Here is a 27,973-nt window from a genome sequence, read left to right as displayed (position 1 = left end):
AAACAAAAATAAACACAAAGTAAAAACCAAAAGGAGTGCATTAAAAGCCATGCTGGCAGGCAAAATTGCAGTAGGAGGACTGAACACCCTCATTGACAACTAAGTTCACTCTGGAAAACAGCTTATAACTGCTTCAGTGTAGGGACACTGGCAAAAGGTTTCCAACCACTCTGTGCAAAGAAAATCTTGGTGGGAAAAGATCACTGGTAGAGAAAGCATCACTGTAAGATGCAAGCAAGGACAAAAGGACACAGCTACGAGAAAAAGTTACTATGTTCTCCCTGAAAATGTTGCAGAAGATAGCTGTAGGATTGTCATTTGAGCTATCTGCTTAAAGATGGTGAAAGCCAGCTACTTACTAGATACTCTGTGATCACTGTATAAACACTGAGCCTGTGGGCCAATCAGATAAACCAAGATATAAAGGACAGGAAAACTCCATTCTAGGGGGCCGGGGAGATGGCTCAGTAGAATAAGCGCTTGCCTGGCAAGCACAAGTTCAATCCCTGGTTCCGAAAAAAAAAAAAAAAAAAACCCCAAAAACCAAAAAAACCCCTCTATTCTACCTTTGTCTTTCTAGTGGAGTTACCCTGCCTCTTATATCTTGGCTTACCTGGCTGTACCACAAAGCTCATGTCTTAGATTATGCTATTACTTATTGGCTAATGTATGACAAAGATTATTGATACACTACATTTTTAACATTTTAATAGTATTTAAATGTGATGTGCAGGAAAGTTTTCATTATAGTTCTTAGTGATTATCAACATTTAAGATGTATGATTATTTTCATATTGTTTCAGAAGGTAAGAGCTGTGGAAACTTACAGACTATTGTCAACTTACTGTGTTTTCAAAAATTAATCAATTTCCTACAGAGCAGTAAATAAAACAATAATCAGCTTTCCCAACATTTTACAAAATTAAATCTAAATCCTTCAAGTCAAAATTCAAGAAACTCAATTCAGTGCCTTCCTGCTTCTGAAGCACCTCTGACAATATCAGCTCGAGTCAGGATAATACCTGCGCTGATCCTTTATATTTACTATGTGATTTCACTATCAAATGCATGCTCCATTCTGCACTGACAAGCTAATGGACACATAATTTTCTAGTGTAGTCTCTAATCTATCCAGTTTAATAACTCTAACCATGGCTGGGTTTGTAAGATTTGGGTAGTTCTGCACTGCAGCTTTTGTAATCCTGTCCTGTGAATGGTCTCTGCTCTCTGAAGACCAGGTCTTTATGATGCTAGTGATCTGTACACAGAACACTTAGACTCCGTTAATGGGATAGTACCTAACCTCACACACCCTTCTTTTCAACCCTGCTCTGCACTTTTGCATTTGTGTATTTTATGGCAGTTATGAGGGAAGAGATTTAAGTATATTTGCAGTATCTATGCATTCTGACACAGAAATAAAGCTAGATGTTGATGCATTTATGTCAAAAAAGTAGAAAGGTCAAGGTTGGAGAAAAAAAAACACTGAAATTCAACAGTATACACTCTACCAGAATCATGGTTCTGAAAGAAAATGAATTAAGAAAAAAAGAGGTATCAAAGACAAAAGTGGAACAGAAATAGAATGATCGAGGAAACACAGAAAAGTCAAATGAAGTAGGGGATAAGCCAATGGAATGGCTTCCAGCTGTCCAAAGGAAGTATTTCAAGAAGGCAGAAGTAGGCAACTACACGCAACAATATTAAGGTACAACGTAAGATGAAGGAGAATCACGGCCACTGATTCTATAAGACAGTCACTGGAGTCTCGGCAAGAGCCAAGCACAAGGTGAGTGTGTAAAGCCAGATTCAGATAGGACCTGTATATTCCCAGTGTACCTTCACTGCAGAAGCAGTGATGTAACAAGGCACCTTATTTCTCTTTAACTACTGGGCCTAGAGTGAGCAAAGTGGCAACAGCAAGACTGCTGAAAAAAGACTCCTTTTCCAGTTCTTAGAAGCCAACTGGGAAACTGGAAAATCTGGGAAGATAAACTATTTCTCTCCATCTTCACGCATCAACAGATGGGGCCTATTAACAGGCTGTCCAGTAAATAATGGAGAACTAAACAAATAATTACATAACTGATGCCCCATAGGCCTTCATTAGCTCATGTGTTTAATTAGCTGGGTGTTATAAAGGTTTACAAATTACAAAAGTATGAGACTAGTATGTCCAATCGTACATAGTTTGCATTTACTGCTTTCAGTTCTTGCAATATCTAAAAATGTTTTCAACATTCATGCTGAATGTACCTATGCACTAGTCAAGGATGTACTGCCTAGACCTTGAAAGTTAAATTTCAGGGCCAGGGAGATAGCTCAGTAGAATAAGCACTTGCCTGGCAAGCACAAGGTCCTGATTTCAATCCTCAGTACTGCAAAACAAACAAACAAACAAACAAACAAACTTGCCAATGTCACTGTTTCGTTAAAAAAAAAAAAAGTCAAATTTCAATTAAATCAGGCCTCTAACCTGAACCCCCAGGTGTCATCTCTTGGCCTTTTCGATTCTGTAAGCACTCATATATTCTCTAGACAAGGACAGTTTAGAAAACAAGCAAGCAAAGAAGAGGATTTCAACTACACCCTCATGTGCCTTCTTGGCCAGCTCTCCTTAGTGTGGAAAGAGTAAACTGAAACCAGGAAAAAATAGGGTGGAGCTACAGAAATGCGATCCAAAGTAAAAATTCATTTTTATCTGGAGCTCACAAAAGATCTGGGTTACCGTCGGCTGCAAACTGCTGCTCTCCTGGCTGTAGGTCTTGCCGGAAGTCATTCTCTTCATCTGAGTCATCTGGGTGATGGTGATTGTTGTCATGTATGTTGGCGTTGTTATTCTGGGCATTATTATCATTGTCATTATTGGAATTCTGATTGCTAACAAGGGCTGAGGAAACCCCAATTCCTGTGCCTGCACTCAGACCAACTCGAGCGCAGCCCTACATTAAAAAAACAAACCACATATTTGTTAATTTCATTTGGTACGGAACACTTCGTTTTTAATATCACTTCATGTCATCTTTATATACGAACTGGTATTATGTAGCAGTTAAACTTTATGAAATGTTTTCATATATGCATAAAAGATCTCATTTAAGGCTCACAACACTTCAAGCAAGATAAAGTATTACTAGCCTGATTTACAGATGATGAGGTACACAATGGGAAGAGATCTGTCCAATAGCACAGGACCAGTAAGTGGTACAGCTGGGACTTGAGACCCAGTATTCTGACCTCAAATCCTGAGCTTTCCCCATTATATTGCACTGCTTCAACAGGGGGAATGTAACCATTAATAACTGACAAGAGAGAACATAATTAGTTGAAGGATTAATTAAGATTTTATTACTGTGAAAGTATAGTTCTGGTAAGCAGTTTTAAAATCAAATTTTGTATAACTGGACAACCTCAGAGTTTCCAGGCTATAAAAATTAATAGAAGACACAGCAGCAAAGTGAAACATTTGAAATAAATTCTAATCTGTATTTTAGAGATTGAATCTACCAACTAATTACTCTGACTATCAGTCTTAATCTGAGCTCCAGTTTCCAGCCTCACTCTTACCTTGCTGTTAGCAGCTGACAGAGCACTTCCACTTAATTCGCCCTTGCCCTTCTCCAGAAACACTCTCCCTTTGCATTTACCAGGCCAGGTAGAGGCTGTGCCTCGTCACCACCTTTACACTTTCAGCACGCCTGGCACTGACAGCCTGACTGCAACATGGTAAGAGCATTGTTCGTAAAAGGAGAAGAGTCACAGGTTGTCTCATCTTGTCCCTTAACTATCAAAATAAGCACCCTCCCAAATGCATCTTACCTTTGGTGGCTCACGAAACATCTGGTCCAGAGAAATGAACTCCAGGCTGGGCAACAATTCAATAAACTGGCCAAAGGAGTCCAGCTTCAAGGCATGGCACCGCACAAGGTTGATATCAACCAATCGAGTCCATCTTGAGTGGTCTGTTGAAGAAATAATATGACCAGAGAGAACTGAAGTAACACCTCATTAATGATGAATTTTGCTATCGGTCAAATTTTTTTTCTTTAACTTTTCCCTCATTTTATGATCTCTAAAACTGTATTACGACGATGCCGATTTTGCACCTAATTCCTTTCTGACAACTAGATGGCCTGGGCAATACCACTGTGAAACCAAGCTAGCCTTGACTTCAGTGTAGCACAGTCAGAAACCTACATGTCTTTCAACAACAGGCCACTGGAGAAACGTGGTACGGCCTATTCGCTTAACACACTTTGTACCTACTTCCAGAGAATGAAAAAAAGCCTGAATATATTCACTGATATGGAGACTCTCCAAAATATGCTAAGTGCAAAGACTAGAGGACAGTATATGCACAGTAAGATCCTTCTGTATATATATCACTTTTTAAGCTAAACATGTATAGGCTGTAATATGCACAAAATAACTTGTCCAGAAGAATATATAAGAAACCAGTGATAATGGTTACCTTGAGAAGAGGAGACTTTTCATTTTGTACCTTTCTGTACTGTTTGAAATTTATCAAGTACATATATTACTTTTATTTTTTAAGTGTTAACAGGAGTTCTGAGTGATGGGATTATAGGCCATTTTTTGTTTTCTTCTTTATACTCTTCTGTATTTAAGAAAACAAACAAACCAAAAACCCAATAAATGTTATTTTTTAAAAGTGATCTCTATCTGCTACATCCTAAAGTTCCTATTTCCCAATTATTTCTTAGTTAAGCTGGGGCACTGACAGAATTTAACTTTAGGAAGGCAAGACATGGCTGCTCTAATGAAAAGTCTCAGCACAGACCTAGGGCCCTAAGACAGGCCTAAGACTGCCTTTGTGAGGATGTAACCCTGTGCAAAATGATCTAACAGCATATAAGACTGGTCTGCAAGTAGTTTGGGGCTGTTTCACTAAAGCAGATCTCATGAGTCCTGCATCTATTTAAAGATTTGTCAGTTTAGGCATTCAAAGGCCTTTAAAATAATAAATAGTATCACTTTGCAAAAAAAAAAAAAAAAAAGAATTCCTACCATTTGGGGGAAAATATATAAAAGTCATACTTTTACATATAGGAGGTCAGGGAGGGAGTGACGGAGGCTTTTCAAGTCAACAAAAAATTCACCTCAGGTAAAGTATCTGATTAAAGCTTTTAGATATACATACATACTTTGTACTGTTAGATGATGTGCTATTGCGAATGTAATTCAGAGAAAACAATTGTAACATCACAGGTCCTAGGTAATAGTTCCTAACTTTAATTTGTATGCCTTACCCAAAGAAGTATACATATAGAAAGCTACATGCCTTTCAACAACATGTTGAAATCTAACTTGACCAGTGACAATTTCTAGGTAGCAAACTTTAGGAATTTAAAGAGGCACTGAATAAGATTTGATTTTATCAAAGGTTCCCAGGACTTGAATGAACAATCCATATACAATACTTATATTGTGCATTAAGAATGTAATCATATCACACAGAGAAAATAAAGACATTATTTTACTATCAACAAAATGCAGTTAGTTGTACCTCTAAGCCTACAATACCTGAAATCCAATTGTACGGGTTATGTAGATGGGGGCAATTATAAATTGCCAGGTACTTGATACAGGAAAACACTTCATTGACTGCCTTCATCCCTATATCAGTGATGATACCAGGATTTTCTACCACATCAGCCAAACCATACTTCACCAAATCTGCATTCGCCATTCTACCTAGAACGAAGTCAATTTCGAAGAAAGTCAAATTCTTAAGTGTGACAGAATGCTATCAATTTTGTACCTCAGTACCCAAAACAAGTGATTTCATGTTTTCATCTTCTGGTATATTTTTAAACTAGGTATTAAATTAGGTACCACTTCTTGTATAAAACAGAATTTGTACTTAAGGGTCAACTAGCATGCAAAACTTATTTTCAGTTATTTAGAAAACAAGCCAAAATTCTTAAAGCCTAACAGATATCTTAGTGTACAGCACATACACTAAGTGTATGGTACTAGTCCATACCATCATGAAGCTCTAGTTTTATGTTTCAAAAATAAAAATGAACTCTTAGAAGTCCAACTACTTTATAGTGTAAGGATCATATTTCTGGAGTTTGGTCTGGACAGATGCAGAGAAGGAAAAACTAGGAATTCAGATTCATTTTTAGATCTCATACTGCCAGTTAGTAACTATCTATCTAGCCCTTGAAGTGGAATTCCAACTGTGACATGAACCACTGCGTTCCAGTGTCTGCTGTCTGGTCACATGGGAGGAAGATGGTGTCAGTACCTCTACTGTAATTTCTCCCATCTGCCTGTTCTTTATTCTGTAAGACAGTTCACCTACCTGTAAGAGCTCCTCGAACAAAGAAGGCTACAGTTAGTTCACTTTGACCTCTGGTGTCCACCATAGTGCTGGGGACATAACAGCTGAACAACTGGCTCTCATAGACCTTGAAATCAACTGATACGCAGTATAAAAAACTTGCTCTGGTCAAGCTGCTCTAAACAAACACTATAGCAATTTATACCTTTAATTTGGAACATGTGAAAATAGTTTACTGCAAGCTCCCAAGTTCCCACTTCGTGTGGGTCCCTCTCTCGCATCGGTGTCCAGCACTGGTCCTGGGTGGCACTCGTTGCAGGTTCCACCTCAATCCACCCTGTATAATTTAGTTAACCTTTAACCTTTGGATAAGGACTTTTTGCCTATTCATTGGACTTGAGGCAAAACTCACCGTTTTCTTTAAGGTGGAGCAAAACTTGAACTGATTCTGATTCCATTTTTTTCTATATAAATGCTGCAGCCTAACACAGCCCCATACATTGACTTCAGTCCTAAGATGCCAATCTGTTCCTGCTCTTGAGGTTTCCTGAACACCACCATTCCTTAGAATCCTCATGAACTGTCACTGCTGTGCTCACTTCTGTTTCCTTTCTCTCTTTGGTTCACCAGATAGCTAACAGTAAAAGCTATCACTTGCTGATGATTGGCCCAAGTGTCATATTCTCATAAACATCTCTATCACTTTTCATCGACTCCTCAGCCACTCAAGAAAAAGTTTATTTCCTATTTTTAAAATGTAAAAAACTTGGGCTTACATAACTTTTTCAGGTCCCAGATTAAAAACAAGCAGGTCTCAACTGTATCTCTGTACAAGGTCCGAGAGTAAAGATTAAATAACTTATTCCTATGACTTTCCTATAGATCAAAGTAAACAAAGAACCCTCCTCTAACCATTCTGCTTTGGGTCACTGCCTCTGTCACACCTCTCATCCATGTCTCACCCATGTGAGTTACTGGTATCTGCCAGGTCCTTCTCCATGTCCAACCCACAGCTACCCACATTCTAGCACAGTCATCTCCCCACCCTCGCTATGAGTGTCAGGTAAATGCTGGACTCTTTCTAAAAAAAGTGACTCAGATTGTACCAGAGGCCACCCCCTTCTCCTGAAGAGATATCCCAACATCTCAACTACAGAGAAAGTGTGTGAGTGAGCAGTGACCTCTCTTATCTTTCAAGATGGGCTTTCAGAATCACCCGGCACCTCTTCTGAAACAGAGAACCCTAGGCAGTCCTTGGAGGAACAGAAGAGCGAATAAATACAAATGTATATATGCATGCATGCACGCAAGGGTTGAACTGCAGCAAATAATAAAAAGGCATATAAAAATTCAGTGTTAAACGTCTGCTAAATATGAGATGAAGTTGCATTAAAATGTATAAGTAAAATGTTTTTGTGCTATTGAAAGTATGTGATGAGACAGAAACACTATAAGAAAAAAAGTAAGTGAAAAAGTAGTAAATGTCTACCTATCCCCTCAAATAGATTTCTAACTCAAATACAGGCCAGGCAGACAACCCTTCAACTGACCTAAAGGTACTTATCTTTAAGAAACAAAATCTGTCACATTTTAAGCTTCTGAGAAACACAGAAAAAAAAATTATGGAAACATCACCATGATCAAGCTAATGGGGCAAGTCACTACACAGACATCACAGAACCATAGTGAATACTAACAACTCATTCATTCACAACCAGAGAAACATCACAGCAATACTAATCATTTTATAAAATAACTCCACTACCTGAGCATTATAAAGCTGTTGTGAAAAATGTTGATCATTTTTAAAGCTACACAAAGTTCAAATGATTTCTGTATTGGTTAGAAAAGGATAATATGACTTTTTATAATAACCCCCCACCTACACTAAGAACTGTATAACAACAACAAAAACTATTACTGTGACAAGTATAAGAAGTGGAGAGGGGCTAGAACTAAAAATGGTATAGGTAAAAAGTATGTTTGACCTGGACTGTCCTGATTAGCAGAATTAAGCTTTGTATACTGCAAATTAGAACTAAGGGGAAAAAAATGTCATCTAATACGGAGCTCAAGAATGGTTGGAAGTTACGTGAGGAACTAATTCTTGAAAAAATAGAAACATAGTGGTAAAAATTTTCTTCATAATGTCATGCTGAGAAATTCTGAATAACACACATGCAATACAAAAGAATGAATTTCCGATTGGTATGTTTACTCTAAAACCCTATGAATAAGCCAGAAGCAATTAACATTAAATGAATACGAATATACTTAAATGAGTGCTGACCATTATATTACGCTCAAATTATCTGGAAAATCCAGAACCTCAGAGGCTTGTAACAAAAAGGAAGAGTATGGGCAAAGAATGGGACCTCATCTGAAAGGACTATGAAGAGCTTGAAAAACTGCATGCGTGGTGAATCAAATTCAACAAATGCAAGCAAAGATGATATTCTAAGAAAAAATACGAAGCGAATGGAAAAGACTCGGTAGTACAGTGGAAAGAACAGCAAATCTAGATTGGGATCTTCTAATCATGATGTTTTCAATAATTTGCTAGTATCAGGCGCAATACAGAAAAAAGCATTAAAGGTTTTGAGTCAAAAGTTTCTTTTCCAAGGAGTTAAAAAGAACTTGAGATTTTAAGTTGTTTCATATCAAAAAAACATGGAAAGCCCTTGTTCAAATTTCAGTCTCCTTTTAGCAATTCTAGGGAATAAGTGAATTAAGTCTTACTTTGCAGCAAAAATTCATCTACATATCCTAGATGAAGGGTTTCAAACTGGGGAAATTCCAGTTCTGCCATCTTTAGAGCAGAAAAGACACCATCTTTGGTTAGGGAAGGCTGGATCCGAACTTCATGTAACCTGTGAACAAAGAGAAATACAACAGAAATAATCAGATTCTTTCTGATGTTAATTAGGCACATAAAGAAGTTTATAATTTTACCCACATGTGTAAACATTGTTTTGTCTCCCTAGAGTAAGAACCTGAAAGAGTAAATAAAATCCCAAAGCTACAATAGATACTGTGGAAGGGAAAAAAGCTGTTCAAAGGGAAAGAACAACTAGGATGAGGGAAAGGAGTAAAGAAATGAAGAAAGAAAACAAAATTATATACATATACAGAAGATACCTTGGATAATCGCACTGTTAATTTCTACCAGTCTATTGAAAGGAATAACTAATGCTTACATTTAATTTTCTTTTTAATTTGTTTTGACCAAATCTGCAGCTTACATCTGCTAATCTGAACAACTTAAAGACAATATGCAAATACAAAAGCCACTGTTGAACTATCATTATTTAGTGAAATTCTGTATCATTTCTAATTTTTTATTGTTACTATTTTCTATTCTCTTTAATAATCCTATTGAACTTTAATAGATGTCAATAACTTTTCCCTCTCTCCATTTACACTTTTCAGAGACGTTTTCTTAGAGGAATGTTCGCAAAGTAAAGGCACACCTTATGCAGTACACAGAAGGTATATATTAAATAACAATGAACTATACAGTAAGACTCATCTTTTCTAAGTATTTTCTTAAACGAAGAGAGTTTACAAATCGTGGTGGGTAACTGCTTAGTGTCAAAGTGAGATGGAACACCCAGATGAATTGAGTCAGCATGGTTCTGGTCCTGGAAGCCCAATTTTAGAACAGTTGTTGGAATGGAATAAAAAGGAGAACAGAAGGAAAGGATTTCAGCTGATCTTCCTTGCAGGAGCTTTGTTGTGACTGTTTTTGTTTAGAGGAATTTCAGCGTCTTCCTCTGAAAAAGCTTTGGCTATTTTATTGCTTCAGGAGAGCATCCCTCCTCATCTTGGATGTCGGCCCCTGGCTTCCAGTGCAGACCCATCGGTCTCTGAGAACAGATCCTTCCACCTCTTAGCACTTGGGCCTTTCCAGTACAGATCCTTTGGTCTCCCACCGTGATCCTTCAGCCTCCTAATAAAGACCTGCATGTGATACTGCCATGGATGTCACGCCATTGGCTGAGTTGTCCCGTCTCCAGAGTGCAGAGACATGATTCATATTCTCCTACATCAGACTCTAGTTAGCCCTGGTTACTACACAACTGATGCTGGTACTGCTTTAACATCTTTCTTATGCTAGGAGGTTAACATTTTAACAGAAGATAGAGCTCTATAAGGAAGTACTAAACATGTCCTTAAACATAGCCTGTTTTATTTCAATTATATTCTTAATATTCTATCAATAAAAATTAAAAATTATGGGTTTTAATAAACTGAAAAAATTAGTTAAGTATAAACATAAAAGTGAGGCATAACTTTGAAAGGCAAGAAATACAAAATATGTCATAAAGTGACTGGAAAACATATTTTAAAAAATAAAAAGTGGGGTCCAGGGAGATATCACAGTAGAACAAGCGCTTGCCCGGCAAGCACAAGGTTCTGAGTTCAATCTCTGGTACCTCAAAACAATAAAAATAAAAAATGATCTTACAAGGTGAGACTCTCCAAAAGGCAATTTAAAACACTAAGTTCTGAACAGCAAGCATTACCACCAGTTTTAAACAATTTTAAATTTTAAACAATTTTAAAACTCATCCAGAGATGATTTTTTAATCATCATTTTAAAAATCATCCAGAGATTGAGACAATGGCTCTGGAGAGGGCTTTGGACTCCAGGGTTTTAATGTTAACTTTTGCTGAATTAGGCACTTCTAGAGCCTCTTCTCTTTTCGCTGATGAGACCACTCCCTTCCGCAGCTGACTGGGTCTGCAAGCAGCTCAAATGTTCGGTCACCACTTTTATAGACCACCACTAAGTGATAACCCACCTACTTATGTAAATAGCTCATTTGCATTTTAAATCAAAACAAGATCCAATTTTGTACATAAATATATGAACACACATTCCCTCAAATTCCATAATACAAAAGAAATATAATTCTAAGACAAAAGATATAAGGTAAAGAGGAAACATACCTACGGGCAGCAGTTATAATGAGGTAACCAAGATCTACTTCAAGAGCATTTTTGCAAGCTCCCAAAACAATAGTGTGCAAATTCCTAAAACCACCTACCACAGAAAATAAACAAAAATAAGTATTTCTTTGACCACAGCACATTTAGTAAGCATTTGTATATAACAGTTATTCTTTTAAAAGTAAATATTTGAACTCAAATTAGTGACCTAAGATGAACTGTAACTATTGGTTATTTCCTATCCCCAAAATAAGAACAGATATTCATTCTGAAATAATATCCTGATGGCAGCTGAAAACATCAAGAGATTTAAACTAAGCAAGAATTTTCAGGAAGCTAAAAGCATACAAGGGAATTATAAAGAAGGAACTCTGACATTTTCTGGCCAAATCTGAATCTCTTATATTCTAAAACAAGACAACACTACTTTCAAGTTTTTAAAACATGCTATCTCTAAGAAACTAGAGGACCCAAATTATGAATGTAAAGCTCAATGACTTTTCACCCAGGATTGATTTGTGCATTGTGCATTTTGTAGTTTTATAAATAAAATCACAATGTACTTTTCTTTATTTTTTATGAAATTCATCTGTACCATTGCCAGTAAAAGTTTAAATTTGTTCTTTCACATCACTGCAAAGTATTCCATAGCCACACTTCAATTATCATTCTATCGCTGACAGACATGGAGCTTGTTTCCATTTTGGATTTGCTAGGGATAGTGCCTCTATGAACCATCTTGAATACTCCTACTGGCGAACATATACGTATGTACTGCTGTTGGGTTTAAACCCAGAAAAGCAACTTGTTATGTATATATGGCTGATGTGAGCAGACACTGCCCAATAGATCGAACACTCACCAGCAATCCATAAAAAGGCCCTGTTGCTCCTCTACATTCTAGCCAACTATACTGCTTGTCTTTTTCCTATCAGTCACATATCTGTGTTGGCAATGTTTGTACTTACAGGTCATACTGGTTTAATTTGCATTTCCCTAATGTTTAGTAAAATTCATCATTTTTTTCTTGTCTGTGAGACATGCTTATATCTAGTAAGATAACCTCCTATGTGAGATTTTCCAATCAAGTCTTACCTCTGTTCCTCTGTTTTTTTTTCATGGGGTTGTATTCTAATTTTAGGAATTCCTTATATATTCCCAACACAGTCCCATATGTGATGTCCACATTCAAAGAACTTTTTCTTATTGTATAGCTTGGCTTTCTATCTTCTAATCAAGCATTTTCATAAAAATTTCTAATCTAAACGTGGTCAAATTTATTAACTTTTTTAATGGTATGTGCTTTTTGGTGACCTGTCTAAGAAATCTTGGGTCAGCCAGATAGCTCAGCGCCTACTTAAGCAGAGTGCAGCAGCTGGGGCTCGCCTCTGGGGAGCACCGAGATGGCAATTGAGACTGGCTGTGGTGGCGCGCACGTGTAACCCCAGCACTTGGGAGGCTGTAAACAGGAGGATCACTACAAGTCTGATCTACGTACTGAGACCCTGTAGTCCCTGTAGACCCTGTACCAAATACATTTTTAAAAAAAAGAAAGAAAGAAAGAAAGAAAGAAATCTTTGCCTAAGGCTACAGACATAGCTGAAAAGTGTGAGGTCTTGAGTATGATTCTCACACCACCTCCTCTCTACCCCAAGAAATCTGCCTACCAAGGTAAGATATTTTTTAAAATAAAAATTTTAATGTTCATTTTTCCTATTTGGACCATTTGGACTTAATTTTTGTGTGAAAAACGCTGATTCCTTAGTATAACATAAAAACATGCAGTAGGGTCCTGCTACATACAAACTAGTTACATATAAACTAGAAGAGGGCAGTCTATTTGTTTCTCTTTTGGGACCCTGCTTAGCTTTTGACACCTCTCTCTAAGTCTTTTCTCTACTGAATGGACCATGATAACCTTCTTTTCCTCCTATTCAGTTGACTGTGATGATTATGCTATTGGTTTGGAGGGAGTCTGTTCCAGCCCACAGACTCACTGTCATGAAGTATACTTACTCCAGACTTAACTAAAAAATATTCTACATGTGTACTATTTACTCTTTTATTATACTTTACCAGTGCTAACTACAGGTCTATTTATGACTAACGATGCTTTTAAAGAATTATCCACTTTATGTACCCAAATGTTAGATTTTTAGTTTAATTTTTCTGTCTAGCAAATCTTTCCTTTTGCAATAAGATGATTAGCAGCACAAAGTATAACTGCACTTACCATTATTTAGCTATAGGTGAAGGTTCTAAAAATTAAATTATCTTTCTTTTAAAAGTCATCATCATCTGATGAACAGGCATAAAATGATAGGCATAAAAACATTTTGAATACCATAAAGTACTAAACAAACGAACATCAACATTACTAATGGTTCGATTTCTCATACCAAAACAACAAACAACAAACAAACAAACAAAAAACACCATTAATGGCTAAGCTCTTTTTGGAGGCTGAGAGTATCCAAATCATCTTTTATCACCACAGGGTACTAGAAATCCCTGGCAATTCCCAATACAATGAAAGGGATTATATTAAGTAATAAGTAATAACAAGCCAGAAAACATGCTTTATTAATGCTACTGTCGATTTTACGATTTCTCATGCATAAAAAGGAAATGAATACTAGCCCATGCTCATGGATACTTAAGTCTCCAAAATGCAACAGCTGACAAGTCTTTTCTTTCTAAACAGCGAAGTTAAACAAAAGCTTAATGAATTTTTGAAATTGATTTTTAAAATATTTAGTAACTAAAGAAAAAAAGATACCTGATCTCCAACTGTCTTCAACTACATGTTGGATAAGACCTCCAAGGAAAGGAACGCGAACCATTTCTAAGTGCTCCAAGTTTCGGGCAGATGATAAGCCTGTTACTAATGGGACGTATTTTAAGGAATTTGTGGGCCCTTGGAAGAAAAAAAAAAAATCTTTATGAAATAATACAAACTGCCTTAAAGATAAATTTTCAAATCAACAACTGAAATGAGTAACTTATAAACTGTCTTCAAATGACAACCAACCTTTTAGCTCTTTGTGATCTTAAATTCTTATTATAAAATGGTGTTAGCCATGCACTTATTCAGTACAAGGATTTTTTTAGTATGTAGTGTTTCCTACAAATATACTAAAGTCCAACACTTACGAATGTTAGAAAAACTAAAGGGGAAATCCAAAATGAAAATGTGATTAAGTAAAAGTGCAACCACTTAGACATCTCTTATGTACTTAGGGCTATTCTGAATACTCTGGAACATCATAAAAGACATGGTCTTGTGCTTTGATGGCCTACAATTGAATCAGGAAGCAGAATCTATCAAAATAAGATCTGCTACATTCCCCAATAAAGAAAAGATAAAAAATAAGTTGAAAGGGGAGACCTTCAAGCATATACACAGAAAAATATGGAGATAAGTATCTCAGAATAAAACAGCAATAATATAAGAAAAGACACTGCCAATGAACATCGCATAACAGTGTCAAAATAAACAGCTGTACCTTGGAAAGGAGGCAGAAATGCTGTAAGCGCAAGATAAGGTTGATTAGGTCAGACTACTATTTACAGGAAGATAATGAAAAGACCAGAAAAAAAAGAAAGTAGACTAAAATCTGAAAACAATAGTATTATTTCTAAGGAATACAGTGTACCATTTTTGTTGCTGCATTTTTTTGGCAATATCAAAAACAAATCATGTTTTTAATATCTTTATTTTTATTAATATCTTTAAAGCAAAACAAGTTCTTTTATCTTCACGAGCTAAGTCATAAAACATATGTAACAACATAAAATAATTTTAACACACTGTAGTAGCCATGGGGTTTGCTTTAGATCATTTTTTGAAGACTATGGTTAAGTCTGTCATAACTGTGGCCATTACCTGCACAGTTCCTCATGACAAAAGTTCTTAGGCTGATGCAAAGGAAGTCTTTAAACGGCTGTGGTTTAGTGAGTCTCACCCACTTCATGTAAAGGTGCCTGAGCATTGGGATACAGGGAATTTCGGGAACATTCACTCCTGAAGCACAATAAAATAAATAAATAAAAAAGAACAAGAAAATCACAAAAATACTCTGTATTCAAGTTTAGGAGCTTACTTTTCAAACTGACAATTTGCCTCTCAAGGAGAATTTTATTAGAACAAATAAAAGTACACCAAGTTTGGTTTATTTAAACAGGCTCGGAAAAAATAGTTTGTTACTTTAATTGTTTAGAAAAAGATTTAAGAAGCGATTTTACATTATATATATATGTAAGTTTTTCTCTTGCTGCAACTCTTCCAGGATACATATATCCAGAAGATGCAAAATGAAAGTAGGTTACTGAAAGCAAAACTGTAGAGATGAAAACAACTGGGGAAGAGACCAAAGAAAGAAAAATTAGAGAACATGACGTTCAGATTAAGATTCAGATTCACACAGTTTAGCAAGCACTCTGAAGACGCTACCACTGCTGTACTGATTAGGAACTCTGAGGTGGACATTTTTCAGACATGTCCAAAGAGAGTTAACCCTAGGCCTAATCCAGTTCCTGTAGTGCTGGTCTATAAACAAAGGACCCAATTACCCATTTCCTGTTTATGCTTAGTGATGCACTTTACCACCATCACAGTGTTAACCTCTTGAATCAATCATATAAATTAGCTTAATATAACTTAATCTTCGCAATGAATTATGACATACAAAAGATATAAAACAGACATAAAAGTGGTCATTGATCTTAAAAAGCTTATATTATAAACGAGATATTCCAATACCTAATTAGGATCACTCCTTTATCTTATAAATGAAGGGCTGCTAGAAATCTTCACTCTTTTTCCGTAGTTGTCCACATAACTTTTTTTCCCCCTGTACTTAGGGCAGGATCTACAAGGTGTTGAGGGTCTGACTACAAAGATCGGACTTGTAGTGAATCTCCTGTTTACAGCCTTCCAAGTGCTGGGATTATAGGCCTGCGCCACCACGCCCAGTCTCCATTGCTGTCTCTGTGCTCCCAGGGAGCACACCCCAGCTGCTATGCTCTGTATAAGCAGGCGCTTTAGTTTGCTGAGCTATCAAGGCCAGCCCTGACATAACTCTTATATTAAGACCTAACCCTTATCATTCCTGTTACCTCTGTTTTACCATCTGACAGTTTCAGAAATTTCCAGTTTTTTGGAACTTCCTTAATAATAAGAATAATATTTGGAACATAATATATTCCAAACAACCAATTCTGTTGGTTCAGGGATGAAGAATATAAGGTAATTTTTTTGCTTGAAGAATATACACATAAGTAAACAACTAGGAGTTTTTATTGGTGATGTTCTAGATTAAATATCACCATCTATATGGAATGAAATATAAATATATACAGTCAAACTGTATTAATACAGGACCCCCCAAAACTGCTTTTAGAAAACTAAGCTAAAGATAGCAAATTAGAGAAAAATATCTGCCCTAATTTAATTTAGTTCACATTTTGGAGAATTTCTTTTTCTTTTTTGCGGAACCGGGGATTGAACTCAGACCCTTGTGCTTGCCAGGGAAGTGCTTATTCTACTCAGCCATCTCCCCAGCCCCTAGAGAACTTCAAAGAATATTTAGATGAAGGATATACACTGGGACTAATGCAAAGAAAATATTTTTGGAATAAGACCAACCTATTTCCATGCTTTAGGGACAAACTTAAGTAGCAGGAGTTTTCTGTTGGTTCTGGGATGAAGAATATAAGGTAATTTTTTTGCTTGGAGAATATACACATAAGTAAACAGCTAAGATTTTTTTATTGGTGATGTTCTAGATAAAACATCACCATCTACTTGAAGTAACAGCTACCTATATCTAGCTATTTAAATTTAAATAAATTAACAAAATAAAAATTGGGTTCCTCTGTTTGACTAGCGACACTGCATTATCCCACTGAATAGTACAAATGTAGAACATCTCTATCATCACAAAAAAACTGTACTACAGAGACCCTCTCTAGAGGGCAGAATGAGGACTAAAGGGCAGATGTTACAAAATTCAGGACAACATTCTGGAACAAAATAAAATGAAACTCTAAAAATATCCATCTTTAAGAAAGGAACAGATTAATCATAGAGTGGTACTGTCCCCTGAGAGGTCTTACTGAGAAGCCTGAATTGTTATAGAAATCTAAATAATAAGCACTTGTTTTTCTTGGCTTTCATCAATCAACAAACTATCTTCATTATTTCTTTTTAGTAAATATTTAGTTATGTGACATTCTAAGGAGTTGCAAGTGACCTATGAACTAATACTCACCAACTAAATGTAAAGTTTGAATTTTGGCTCCTATAGGAATTTTCAGTTTATTTTCAGGAGGAATTGGAAATGCTCCGTTACGATTACGAAATTTGCCCAAAATATGAACATGTGGCATATACGTCCAAATGGATTCTACTAATTCCAAATGTGATGTTTCCACACCCTATAAAACAGCACCAAAGCAAGCATAAGAAAGGCTTTTCCATTAACATTCCACACATTTATCTCAGTATCACAAGACACTAGGTGATGGAAGTGAGAAGTTAGCTGTGGTTAGTATCTATGTGTGAGTAAACAGCTTCTATTATTTTTTTGATCCATTATATGATCAAGCAGTTGACATCAAAGCCTAAGGTGTACTCACCACCAAGTTTGGGCATGCCTGTAAAGCTTCTAGGACACCCGGAATGCTGAAAGCTTCGTGGCCCCTTACTCTCCGTCTCTCCAAGTACCGAGGGTGCAGGCCATAGAGCTGTTCAACATCTGGCATTTTCTTCAAAAGTGTTAAGAAACTGGAATCTGTGAAGCCTGAGAAGTTCAGAAGTCATTAAAGCCAAGTGCATCTTTCTGTTCATGAACATTTACTAGGTACTGTTAGTTTCATCAAATAAAAGTTTATTTTTAAATTTTTCATAAGCCAGCATTAACACAAGAGTTGAGCAGATGGTTACAACAGAAGATATACTCCTCTGTACCACAGGAAATGTGTAAGCCTCTCTACATACCCTGATGTGCTTCTTTATTCCTAAGGCTTTTAATTTCTTACTGCCTTTTGTTGTTCCTTTTAAGGCATGAAAGTCTAACACCACATATTTAACCAAGAAGATGTGGATACAAGCACTTAGAGGACTGGACAGGGCCACACACCTGACCCCACCTTGTTGATGGGATCCACTTCTCTACTTCACTATAACTCCTGCCATATCAGGCAGTTTTTCTTTTGAACGATAGGTGAAAGCTGGCTAAAAGAATACGTCATCCAAACTAAAAGAACACTGAATTGACAGGGAGTCATTTATCTTAGCAAGCTGTGCTCCCTGCAGGAAACCAACTAGACAGGAGCAGAAAAACGCACATGACTTCTGCAGCAGGCGCTACTGACTCAAAGGGCAAGCAGACAAGTGACATAGAGATGGTAGTTTATCTATTCCTGGGGCCATGGAAGGTGCCTGAAAGCCAACTGTCTGCTCATTAACAACAGAAATATCAACTCTCAAAAATAAAAGGAAGAATCAAATGACCAAGTCTGAAGTACCAGCTTTCAAAAGCTATTCTGCTTGTACAGGGCCACTACCAATATGCTAATTGAGAATTGTAAAAGTTAAGTCTGGTAAAATGTGACCTTGGAGGTTACTTCATACCTGTAATTTTAGCAGTTTTAATTACTCCCTTGTACAATAACCCTTACTGAATGAACTATTTAAAACATTTTCCCACTTATTCTCCTAAGTGAAAAAGTTATCACTTCATTTACAAACGTAAATATTGAAATAGGGAGTTTGAGTTACCAAGTGGCAGTACCAGACTTCTACCAAGTCAGTACCCTACTGAAGTTTATTTTCTTTTGTCATACTATATATGCTACCTCTCACCATAAATGGGAGTTTTACTTTCTTTACACAAATGGTTTGAGTCTCGAAAGAAATTCCATATATAAACCATAAAATACTAAACTCTTGAGGGGTGGTACTAATAAACTAATAAACTAATCGAACAAACTCCAAGATGTTACTAATGAAAAGATAGTTTGATCTCTTAGGCTAGAGAATGCTCCACTTCTCTTTAATATTCTTGGCAGAAATGTTCTGGAAAGAACATATGTACACAGGTATGTATCAGAACATATGTACACAGGTATGTATCAGAACAATGCATACTAATTCTTTCCTAATTTGATAAGAATAATGTCAATACTAAGATTGTACCATGTACCCGACAGTCGTTCTGTCTCTACAGAGCACTGATCCCACCTGAGCACTGCGGACTTAATATCTACAACAGCAAATCTAAGAGCAAGACAGTCATTTTAGCATCACCTTACTTCTTGACTTTATACATAAATGATCCCTCTCTGGAATAAGAAGAATCTCTTCCCCTTAGAATGATTTGTTAAGGATTTAAAGATAGCCATGGTATGCCTCCATCAGCTAAGTTCCACTCCCAGGTACCTGCAATATTCTTCTTTCTGGCTAACTACGAGAGGTGAAAAGCACAGGACCTCACATTGCATAACATTCTAGTATCCAAGGGGTGGTCTGATCTGTCCTATAGAGTAAGAATCATCTCCTTAGCTTTGTATTTCAGTTAAGGCTTGTATTGTTTTGTTTTTAATCCCTCTCTGCATCTTCATATTTTCAGTCTCATGATCTGGACAGTATAGCAAAAGGACAATCAGAAATGCTTCGGAACTGTTAAAACAGTGAAGTGCACCAATTATTGTACTGGCCTTAACCAAAAGGGAGTATTGACTGGGCCTCTTCAATTCTTCCCTTTCAGAGGTGTTTTGCTTAGCTAAAATCATCAATTTTCTTTCATGACTGTCTCTGAGGTCATCTGCTGTAGTTCAGGCTGCTAATTCTGAAGAATTGGAGAACTCAGATTTGAGTATATCTAAGACCCAGTGAAAGATTTTTTTCAATTGGAGATTGAGCCCTGGAGCTTGCACATGCTTAGTAATGGCTCTAACACCCCATATCTATGACCTCATATCTATTTTACTTTTCATTTTCAGACAGGGTTTTGCTAAGTTGCCCAGGCTGGCCTTCAAACTGTAAGACATCTGCCTCAGGCTCCTGAGTGCTTAAGGTTACATACCAATGTGTATCATCATGCCCAGTTAAAGTGGGCTTTTAAAAACAACTGAAGAAATCTGAGCCTCAGAAGTGCAATTCCTGTGCTCTATTTAAGTAACTTTAGAGTAGTGGACAAATATTTAACCAGGGAGCAACGTTTTGAGTATAGAGGAAAACTATGATGGAGAATGTCACTGTTCACCAGAAAACCTACACCAAAGAATATAGGCCACCCTGTCCAATATGACACACGTGTATTTATCACATGTAGTGATTAAGAGCTTATTAAGTATCCAATCATATATGTATGTCACACACTGAAGATGCTTACTTAAGGATAAGGAAATGAAAATAACAGGCCACTAAAACAGTAAAACTTCAAGCAAAATGCATTTTACCCACGTAAAGCCAATGTGAGCAATTTGGATAAAATTCAACCTCCTTACAAACAAAGTGACTTGATTGCTTTTCTCAAGACAAAGTGGTGTATTTCATGGAATCACGGTCACTCTCCAAAAGGGCTCTACTATACCTTACAGGCTAAACATACTTACCACTGGGCATATATTCCCACCAACGTCCCGCACAGAGATCCACTACCCTCACAACTCTTAGATATAGGGTCACTGCTTCCTTCAGCTTCCGGGAAAGACATTCCATACACATGATATCCTGCAGAGGGAGGTACCTTTTGTGAGAGAAAGAAACTCATATTTATCAAGTAGGTACATACTTCCTTTCACTATGTTTTCCTTCCTCCACTCTCCTACCCTTCAAACGAAATGAGATCTTAGAACACTCAGCGCTGCACAGCTAACAAGCCTAGACCACACAGGTTCAACAGGTTAAGTCAGCAATATTTAAATACTGAAAGTGTTGAACTCTCCATAGGGCATGTAATAAAACCTATCTTCTTTGAAATTTCCCTGGGTAAAGAAAATTAAAATAAATAAATAAAGGAAGAAAGATAAAAACAGTGCATAGTATGAATGTCTGTCTGCCTGTTCAGAAGTGGGCTTCAGGAAAAGTGAATGGGTCATAGGCATAGCATGCTCACCAGTGGACTAACCCATTAACACAGTCATAGCTGCCCTGCTGCTAGGAAGGTGCACATGGCTGGAAGAGGCAGTCACTGGGCACATGACCTCCAAAGTCATACCCTGTGTGTCATGGGATGGACAGCTGTCCTGTGCTCCGGCCCTTCCACCTTGGCCTTGCTGACTCAGAGCCAGTCAACTATGAACTGACTCCTTTAAAAATTGTTAAGCCACAATATACCTTTCCGCCTTTAAGTTGTGGGTGCTGGGTGTCGTGCCCCAATAATGAGACAGTGAGAAAACAGTGCTTTTCAAGTTATGATGATAAAGAAAGGTAAAAAAGATCAGACAAAACTAAGCAACTTAAATATGGCCAGTATTATTTTGATATTTTTTACATAATCTCTTTCCTGTTACTGACTCCCTTTCTTCTCAATCATCCCTTGGCCCTACTCCTAGAAACACTAACAATTTCTCCATCAATGTATATGCATATTGTTTTATAACATATAACTTCTCCTCAATCTTTTATACCTTTCATCCTTTCATGTTATACACAGTGATATAAGTATGGGGCTGAGTATTATTAAGTGAGGACACTTCATTTGGCCCACAGCTTCCTCCTTCCCAATTCCTTTATTATCTCTTTCTTCCTGAAAGTTTTTAGTTACTTGTACTTTATTTCAAATACCAGTGTAGACTCTGAAGTCAGAAAAATTTCATCTCTTTCCGTTAACATCCTTATACACACACACACACACACACACACACACACACACAGATTTTTTAAAGTACAAGTTACTTCTTGAGCCTACACTGCATCATAAATGCTAACCTGTGGTCTGCTTCACACGACCTTACAAACTAAGTAGCTGCTAGCCCTCAAGTCTTACAGCTGACTTTGCTATTGAGAAGTGCCAGAGAAAGAGCTAGACATAGTAATGCTGGCTTCCTGAGGCTATGTGGCACCTAGAAGAGTTTCAATTCCCTTACTGCTTCATTCAACCCTATCTACTCTTTTGTATATAATCCCTTCATTATGTTATCTTCAAATTCCAGCTGATTGTTATCTTCCATTACCCTCTAGAATCTTCACTAATCTGGCAGACACTATCTTTATTCCACTTTATAAGTAATGAAATTGGGTCAGAAAGTTAGACCTGCGAAGCCAAGCAGCAAGGTACAGTGGGAAAATGGATGTCAACAGTTGGGGCAGACTCTAATTTCTAGAAATTATGCTAACTTTAGAAAGTCTAGCTATGTGTGTTAAATATTTACGTGCTCCATTTTTTTCTACCTCTTGCCATTCTCTCTTCTTTTTTAAAATGAACTAGAATCCTATCAAATTTCCTACCAAAACAGCATTGTTAGATACAACTTGACCAACCATCTCTATAACTTAACTATAAGTAATTTTCAGAAACTACACGGCTACACATTTTTATCCTAAATCGCTTTGCCACCTCAACATTTTTTTCCAAATAACTGATTCTTAGTTAAAATACTCTCTGGGTTAATTTTATACTTCCTTTTAATAAAAACAGATCAGTAATTTAAAAAAAAAATTAAGATGACTTTACTTCATATTATTCCTAGGAAGAAAAAGGTGTATTTTACACAGATACGTAAGAGCTAGCAAAGTTCAAAAGGCATATAAACATTGTTTCACACTTTAGAAAAAATGCAAACTTAGGTTTCTTTTAAAGAGTGCCCAAGTTCTTGTTTCATGAGCACATGTTAAATAGTTAACAGACCATTAGAACAGGTAAAAATATAGATAAAAGTTTAGAAGCCTAAAAAAAAAAAAAAAGATCTGTTTATCTTTAGAACAAAAATCTCACAAGAACTCATGGTTCTTCTTTCATTCTGCCTTTTTAGGGGAGCTACATCCCCTACCTTTTATAAAAATGTTTCTTTTGAGACTGAATCTCAGTAAGTTGCCCAGCTGGGTTCAAACTGTGATCCTCTTGCCCTATATTCCTTGATTGCTAGGATTAGAGTCAGGTGAAAATGTGCATTTTATGTTCTGCCAATTTGCTGTATGTTTTCTTCATTAGACCCAGGATAAGATTCTCTACTTGATTTCACCCCTACTATTTGAATATTCTATTTAACTGCAAAATGTTACCTGACCTATTTTCAAATTAAAATGGTCTAATTTGTTCATAATCTTAACATTTAAAACTTACTATTTTACTGGACATACTTATATATCTTTATAGAGTACAGTACAATTCAGGAGAGGTATATAGCACACAATGATCACTGAAAAATTTCTAACATCCACCCTAAAAGCAATTTTATTTATATTTTCTTTCAGAATTATAATGGCTTTGTTGTTTAACTCTTCATTTTAGGTATAAGGTAAGAAATGAAGACAGGTTTTTATCTCTTTCTCCAAGTGGTTTATAGATATGATACTACCATTAAATAATCATACCCATCTTTTCTTTATCTGAATATCACTTTTATTATGAACTAAATCACAAGTATTTGAATCTACACAGTCTAATATTTCTGTCTTTTCCCCTTCTGTCTAGCTATCTTCATCAACACCAAATCTAACTATTTACCCTAAATCATTATTTTTTAAAAACCTATTATTTTAATTGGGCTTTTATATTCAGACAGAACTAAACAACTATGTATGTCACAAAATAATGAACTGTAGAAGATAAAGACTAAAATAGATGTCTATTAGAAGACAAAAATGAAGTACCCAAAGTTCTTTAAAATAATTTTATCACTGCTATGTCCAGTACTTGTAAAAAATCAACACACTAAAAATTTCAGTTCATTTATAAGAACTTTTTCTAGATAAAGAGTGTAAAACAAATTCAAATGCTTAGAAAATTGGGCCGGCCAAATAGCTCAGCAGATTAAAGCACCTGCAAGCAGGTGCAGGGGCTGGGAGTTTGATCCCCGGGCCTGCCATACCAGTCCTGCCCCCCGAGGCGCGCTGAGTCAGCAACTGAGACTAGGTATGGTGGCACACATCTGTAATCCAAGCTCTTGGGAGGCTGTAAACAGGCGCATCACTACAAGTCCTATCTAGTAGTGAGACCCTAAACACCCTATAGACCCTTCCCTAAAAATAAAAAAATTAAAAAAAAAAAAAAAAAAAGGAAAGAAAACCAAATTGCAATTACAACTACAACAAAGAGAAAAGCTGGAAAAATCCGTATGTGGTTAATAAGAGAAATGGCAACTATGTCACACTGTACATACACATTCGAAGGGACAGGAAGCAGGGACTATAATTGTAATTACAAATACTACATAGCAACATGAAAAAAATTACTAACAGAGAACAGACATTTATGTCACACAATGAGTGCCTGAAATGCAATGAGTGCTTCAAAAGCACTGTCTCATAGAATTCTTATACCACCTTTGCATCTATCACTGGTCCACCACTAGTAAACAGTAAACCTAGGGATGTCAGACTATATTTATTAGAATGTTGTAATAAAGACAACAAGAAGGAATAAAATCTGCAATGGCACAATTTTTCTATTTCTAGCCACATACATATCTGCTATTGTAATGCAGTTTAATTAAAAAAACTTCTAAATTTGTTTTTTGAAAAAATGTTATATTAATAAAAATTTTAATGTAGACAAAAACACTGCATACAGGACAATGGGCATTTTTTCACAAATCTTTATTTTTTGGCAGTACTAAGAATGGAACCCAGGGCTTTGCAGATGCTAATAAAGCACTCTACTGCTTAGCTACAACCCCCTCCCACATAAAGTTTTTGTTTTAACCACTTCCATATATGTGTACATTCAACAAAACAGGTTTCTCACTGCAGGTAAGGTTGAAAAAAGTCACACACACTGTTTAATGTTTCTATGCAAGTGTTTCTATAATGTTTAATAAGCACCTGAAACATCAACTAATACAACTGAGCATAAATTTCCCGTTTATCTATGGAGACATACCTTACTACAAACTTGCGATCCCCCTGTTTCAGCCTCTCAAGTAACTTAAGTTTTACAGGAGGGAGGGGGTCTTTTTTTTTTTTTTTTCTTTCTAGTTTCTTTTTTGGTACTGAAAAATCAAACACAGGGCCTTGCAATGGGAGGTAGGCACTGTGCTGCTGAGCTACATTCCTGGCCCAAGTAATTTAAATTTAAACTCTACATAGAGCTAGTGGTAACCACATTAAAAAGTAGAGCACTAGGGTTTGTTCTTTTACATTCCAGGAAGATGGAATTCAACCTAACAAAATCTTACCTAAATATATGGCAAAGTACTTCATGTGAAAGTTGATTCATGTAGTCCTTTGTTTCATCCGGTATCACTTCCTCTGGGCTTTCATTATTTATGAGACACGTTTTAACACTTTTCTTTCGTGGCCCCATTACTGTGTTCTCTCTAGTATGAAAGCAAATCTCTTCTCCTGGTTATCTGGGTTCAAAGCACCTGAAAAGCAAGCAGAGAACAGAATAAAGCAAAAGCAATACACCAAACCCAAGCCAAAATTCCCTACTAAAACCTTTGTAGAACAGTGTTTACAAAGCAGCTCTAGTGGTGCCTGTCTTTAACTCAGCTCTCTAGAAGGATCACCAGGAGCTCAGGCCAGCTGAGGCTATACCATGAGTTTAAAGCCAGCCTCAACTACATAATGAGATCATCTTTCCAAGGAGGCTAAAAAAGTAAAGAAGTACTCAACTGTCAATGTGGAAATATTTTAATAATAGCAGACCAGAAAAGAGTTTATATGAAATGTTGGTCTATTTAGTAGTCAAGATATTATAGATAGAAAAGCAGGCTAGGTTGACAGCAGAAAGGAAGTTCATTTAAAGTTTCATTATTTTAGGCATGGCTTCATGTACTTATTTTGAGAACTTATTTGGAGGTTCCAGCAGGGGAGCAAAGCTACTTCTATACCCCTGATGAAGCGAACAGTCCTCCTATGGGTGGCTGTCCTCTTTGATCTAGTAGTGTGCAGCTTCAGGAGGGATGTACAAGTGGTAAGGGAGGAAGGGGACACCTGCCTGGCCAGCTAGTTCAGCCAATCAACCCTGGTGATCAATAGGGGTGACAGATGTTGCAGTCAGATCACCCTACATCCCATGTACTTACTCTGAATGTCTACCATGGGTCTAGCAATGTGAACAAAGGATGCTGGGGGCAAGTGAAAACAGATAACCAAATAACCAAGTAAATCAGCTTGGAATTACAAATTGAGATAAATCCTATAAAGAAAGTAAACAGTAGCTTTTGATAAGGGAGTCTGAGTCTGGGGTTTCCTAAGGAAGAAACAGGTATCTAAAGGAAAAGCAGAAATTAACAATGCAAAGAAGGAATAGAGAAGAAGCAAAGCATTCCTAAAGGTGCAAATAGCCTGTGTTTGTTCTTTCACCCTGGGAAAGAGCTTTTTGTTCTAACAAGGAACTGAAACAAAACCAAAAGTGTTAGGGTGCAGAAGGTAACAAGGAAAAGGATAATGAGTTTGAATTGCTTGCAGGACTCAAAGGCCACAACACGATGGGAACCCACAGAAATACTGTAAGAGTGAGTGGTATTCCCACACTCCAACAGCTCCAGTCCCTTGGAAGGGAGGTGGACAGCAGCTGGGTAGAGGTCACCAAAGTGCATGGTGTCCCTATGATTCCTTTGCTTAGAAGTAAGGGAGAGGAAAATGCTAAACTAAGTGACTGCTCACGGTCCTCGGGCCTGTCTATGTGTGTATTATGGTCTCTTCCCTCATTCAAAGGTAATGATGCATGCTTTCATTTCTTGCACGTATCAGCCTCCTTGTCTCTCCCTATCCCACCCCTCAATCTGTTGCTTTTAATCACCTACAGCCTGGGAAGCCAAAGAAATGCAATTTTAGAACTGTGTGTGGATTCATGACCACAGGCACCTGGTGGACACAGAATTTTGAAAAGATCCATAAAAAAATATTAACAGTGCTTAAGTCTGAGTGAGGACAGAGATAGTAAAGTGAGAAACTTATTTTTCATTTCATATTCTCCTGTATTATGTAAAATTTTTAGATTAGCCATGAGTGTTATTTCTTTGGAAAAACAAGCAAACAAAAAATCAGTTTACAAGAAATCCTGGTTCCTGGATGCCAAATCTTTGTTGTAGGGCCAAGCTTTTTCCAACTGAAATGCTGGATACATTGTGTCAACCTGAGAAATGTAGGGGGATAACTAAGTGACTCAGCAGGGGCCAGGGCCTTCACTTGGTAAACACCACCAGCATGTGCAGGAGGAGACCATGGACAAGGTGAGGCAGGTAGCCTCCATTTAATGTAAAAGAGCTTGCCCCAACCTCTTCTACTCTTGCTCCTTTTGCTGTCCTCTGCCACCTTGAGCGGTTGCCCCTGGGCCATGCCACCCACCCTTGGAGCCAGCTGATTACAGACAGAAACCTCCACAAACTAGGAGCTAAATAAACCTTTTCTTCCTTAATTCTGGGGTCAAGCACTTCGCCTCTGCAACAAGAAAAAAATAAGACACCGCCTCATCCTTCAGGGTACACCATTCACTCTGCAGTATTCTCACTCCAGCAGCACCACAACCTGCTCAGTCTTACCAAACACATACAGGTCTTTCTTCTGCAGTAAGTTACTTTTTTTTTTTTTTT

General features: G+C 37.0%; 1 protein-coding gene across 7 annotated transcripts in view; it reads right to left on the bottom strand.

Annotated features, from left to right (window-relative positions):
• Fbxo38 (F-box protein 38) overlaps positions 1–27,973 on the bottom strand; it is a 50,717-nt gene that overhangs the window by 16,516 nt on the left and 6,228 nt on the right. For 6 of the 7 annotated variants that reach the window (XM_004631270.2, XM_023715284.1, XM_023715285.1 and 3 more), the window contains exons 2-12: positions 25,610–25,798; positions 20,885–21,018; positions 17,903–18,066; positions 17,536–17,701; positions 15,150–15,287; positions 14,043–14,180; positions 11,264–11,357; positions 9,050–9,180; positions 5,545–5,715; positions 3,820–3,962; positions 2,729–2,942 (exon numbers count right to left, since the gene is read on the bottom strand). In XM_004631270.2, coding sequence (XP_004631327.1) covers positions 2,729–2,942; positions 3,820–3,962; positions 5,545–5,715; positions 9,050–9,180; positions 11,264–11,357; positions 14,043–14,180; positions 15,150–15,287; positions 17,536–17,701; positions 17,903–18,066; positions 20,885–21,018; positions 25,610–25,737 — 1,621 coding nt within the window. In that variant the 5' untranslated portion in view covers positions 25,738–25,798. Of the gene's footprint in view, positions 1–2,728; positions 2,943–3,819; positions 3,963–5,544; positions 5,716–9,049; positions 9,181–11,263; positions 11,358–14,042; positions 14,181–15,149; positions 15,288–17,535; positions 17,702–17,902; positions 18,067–20,884; positions 21,019–25,609; positions 25,799–27,973 lie in introns of those variants that run through there. The other variant, XM_023715283.1, reaches the window with a different exon arrangement.

The sequence above is a fragment of the Octodon degus genome, unplaced genomic scaffold, assembly GCF_000260255.1.
Source record: "Octodon degus isolate 3935 unplaced genomic scaffold, OctDeg1.0 scaffold00040, whole genome shotgun sequence".
NCBI lineage: Eukaryota > Metazoa > Chordata > Mammalia > Rodentia > Octodontidae > Octodon > Octodon degus.
Note: the sequence above shows the minus strand (reverse complement) of the source record. Positions and strands in the feature narration are given on the sequence as shown.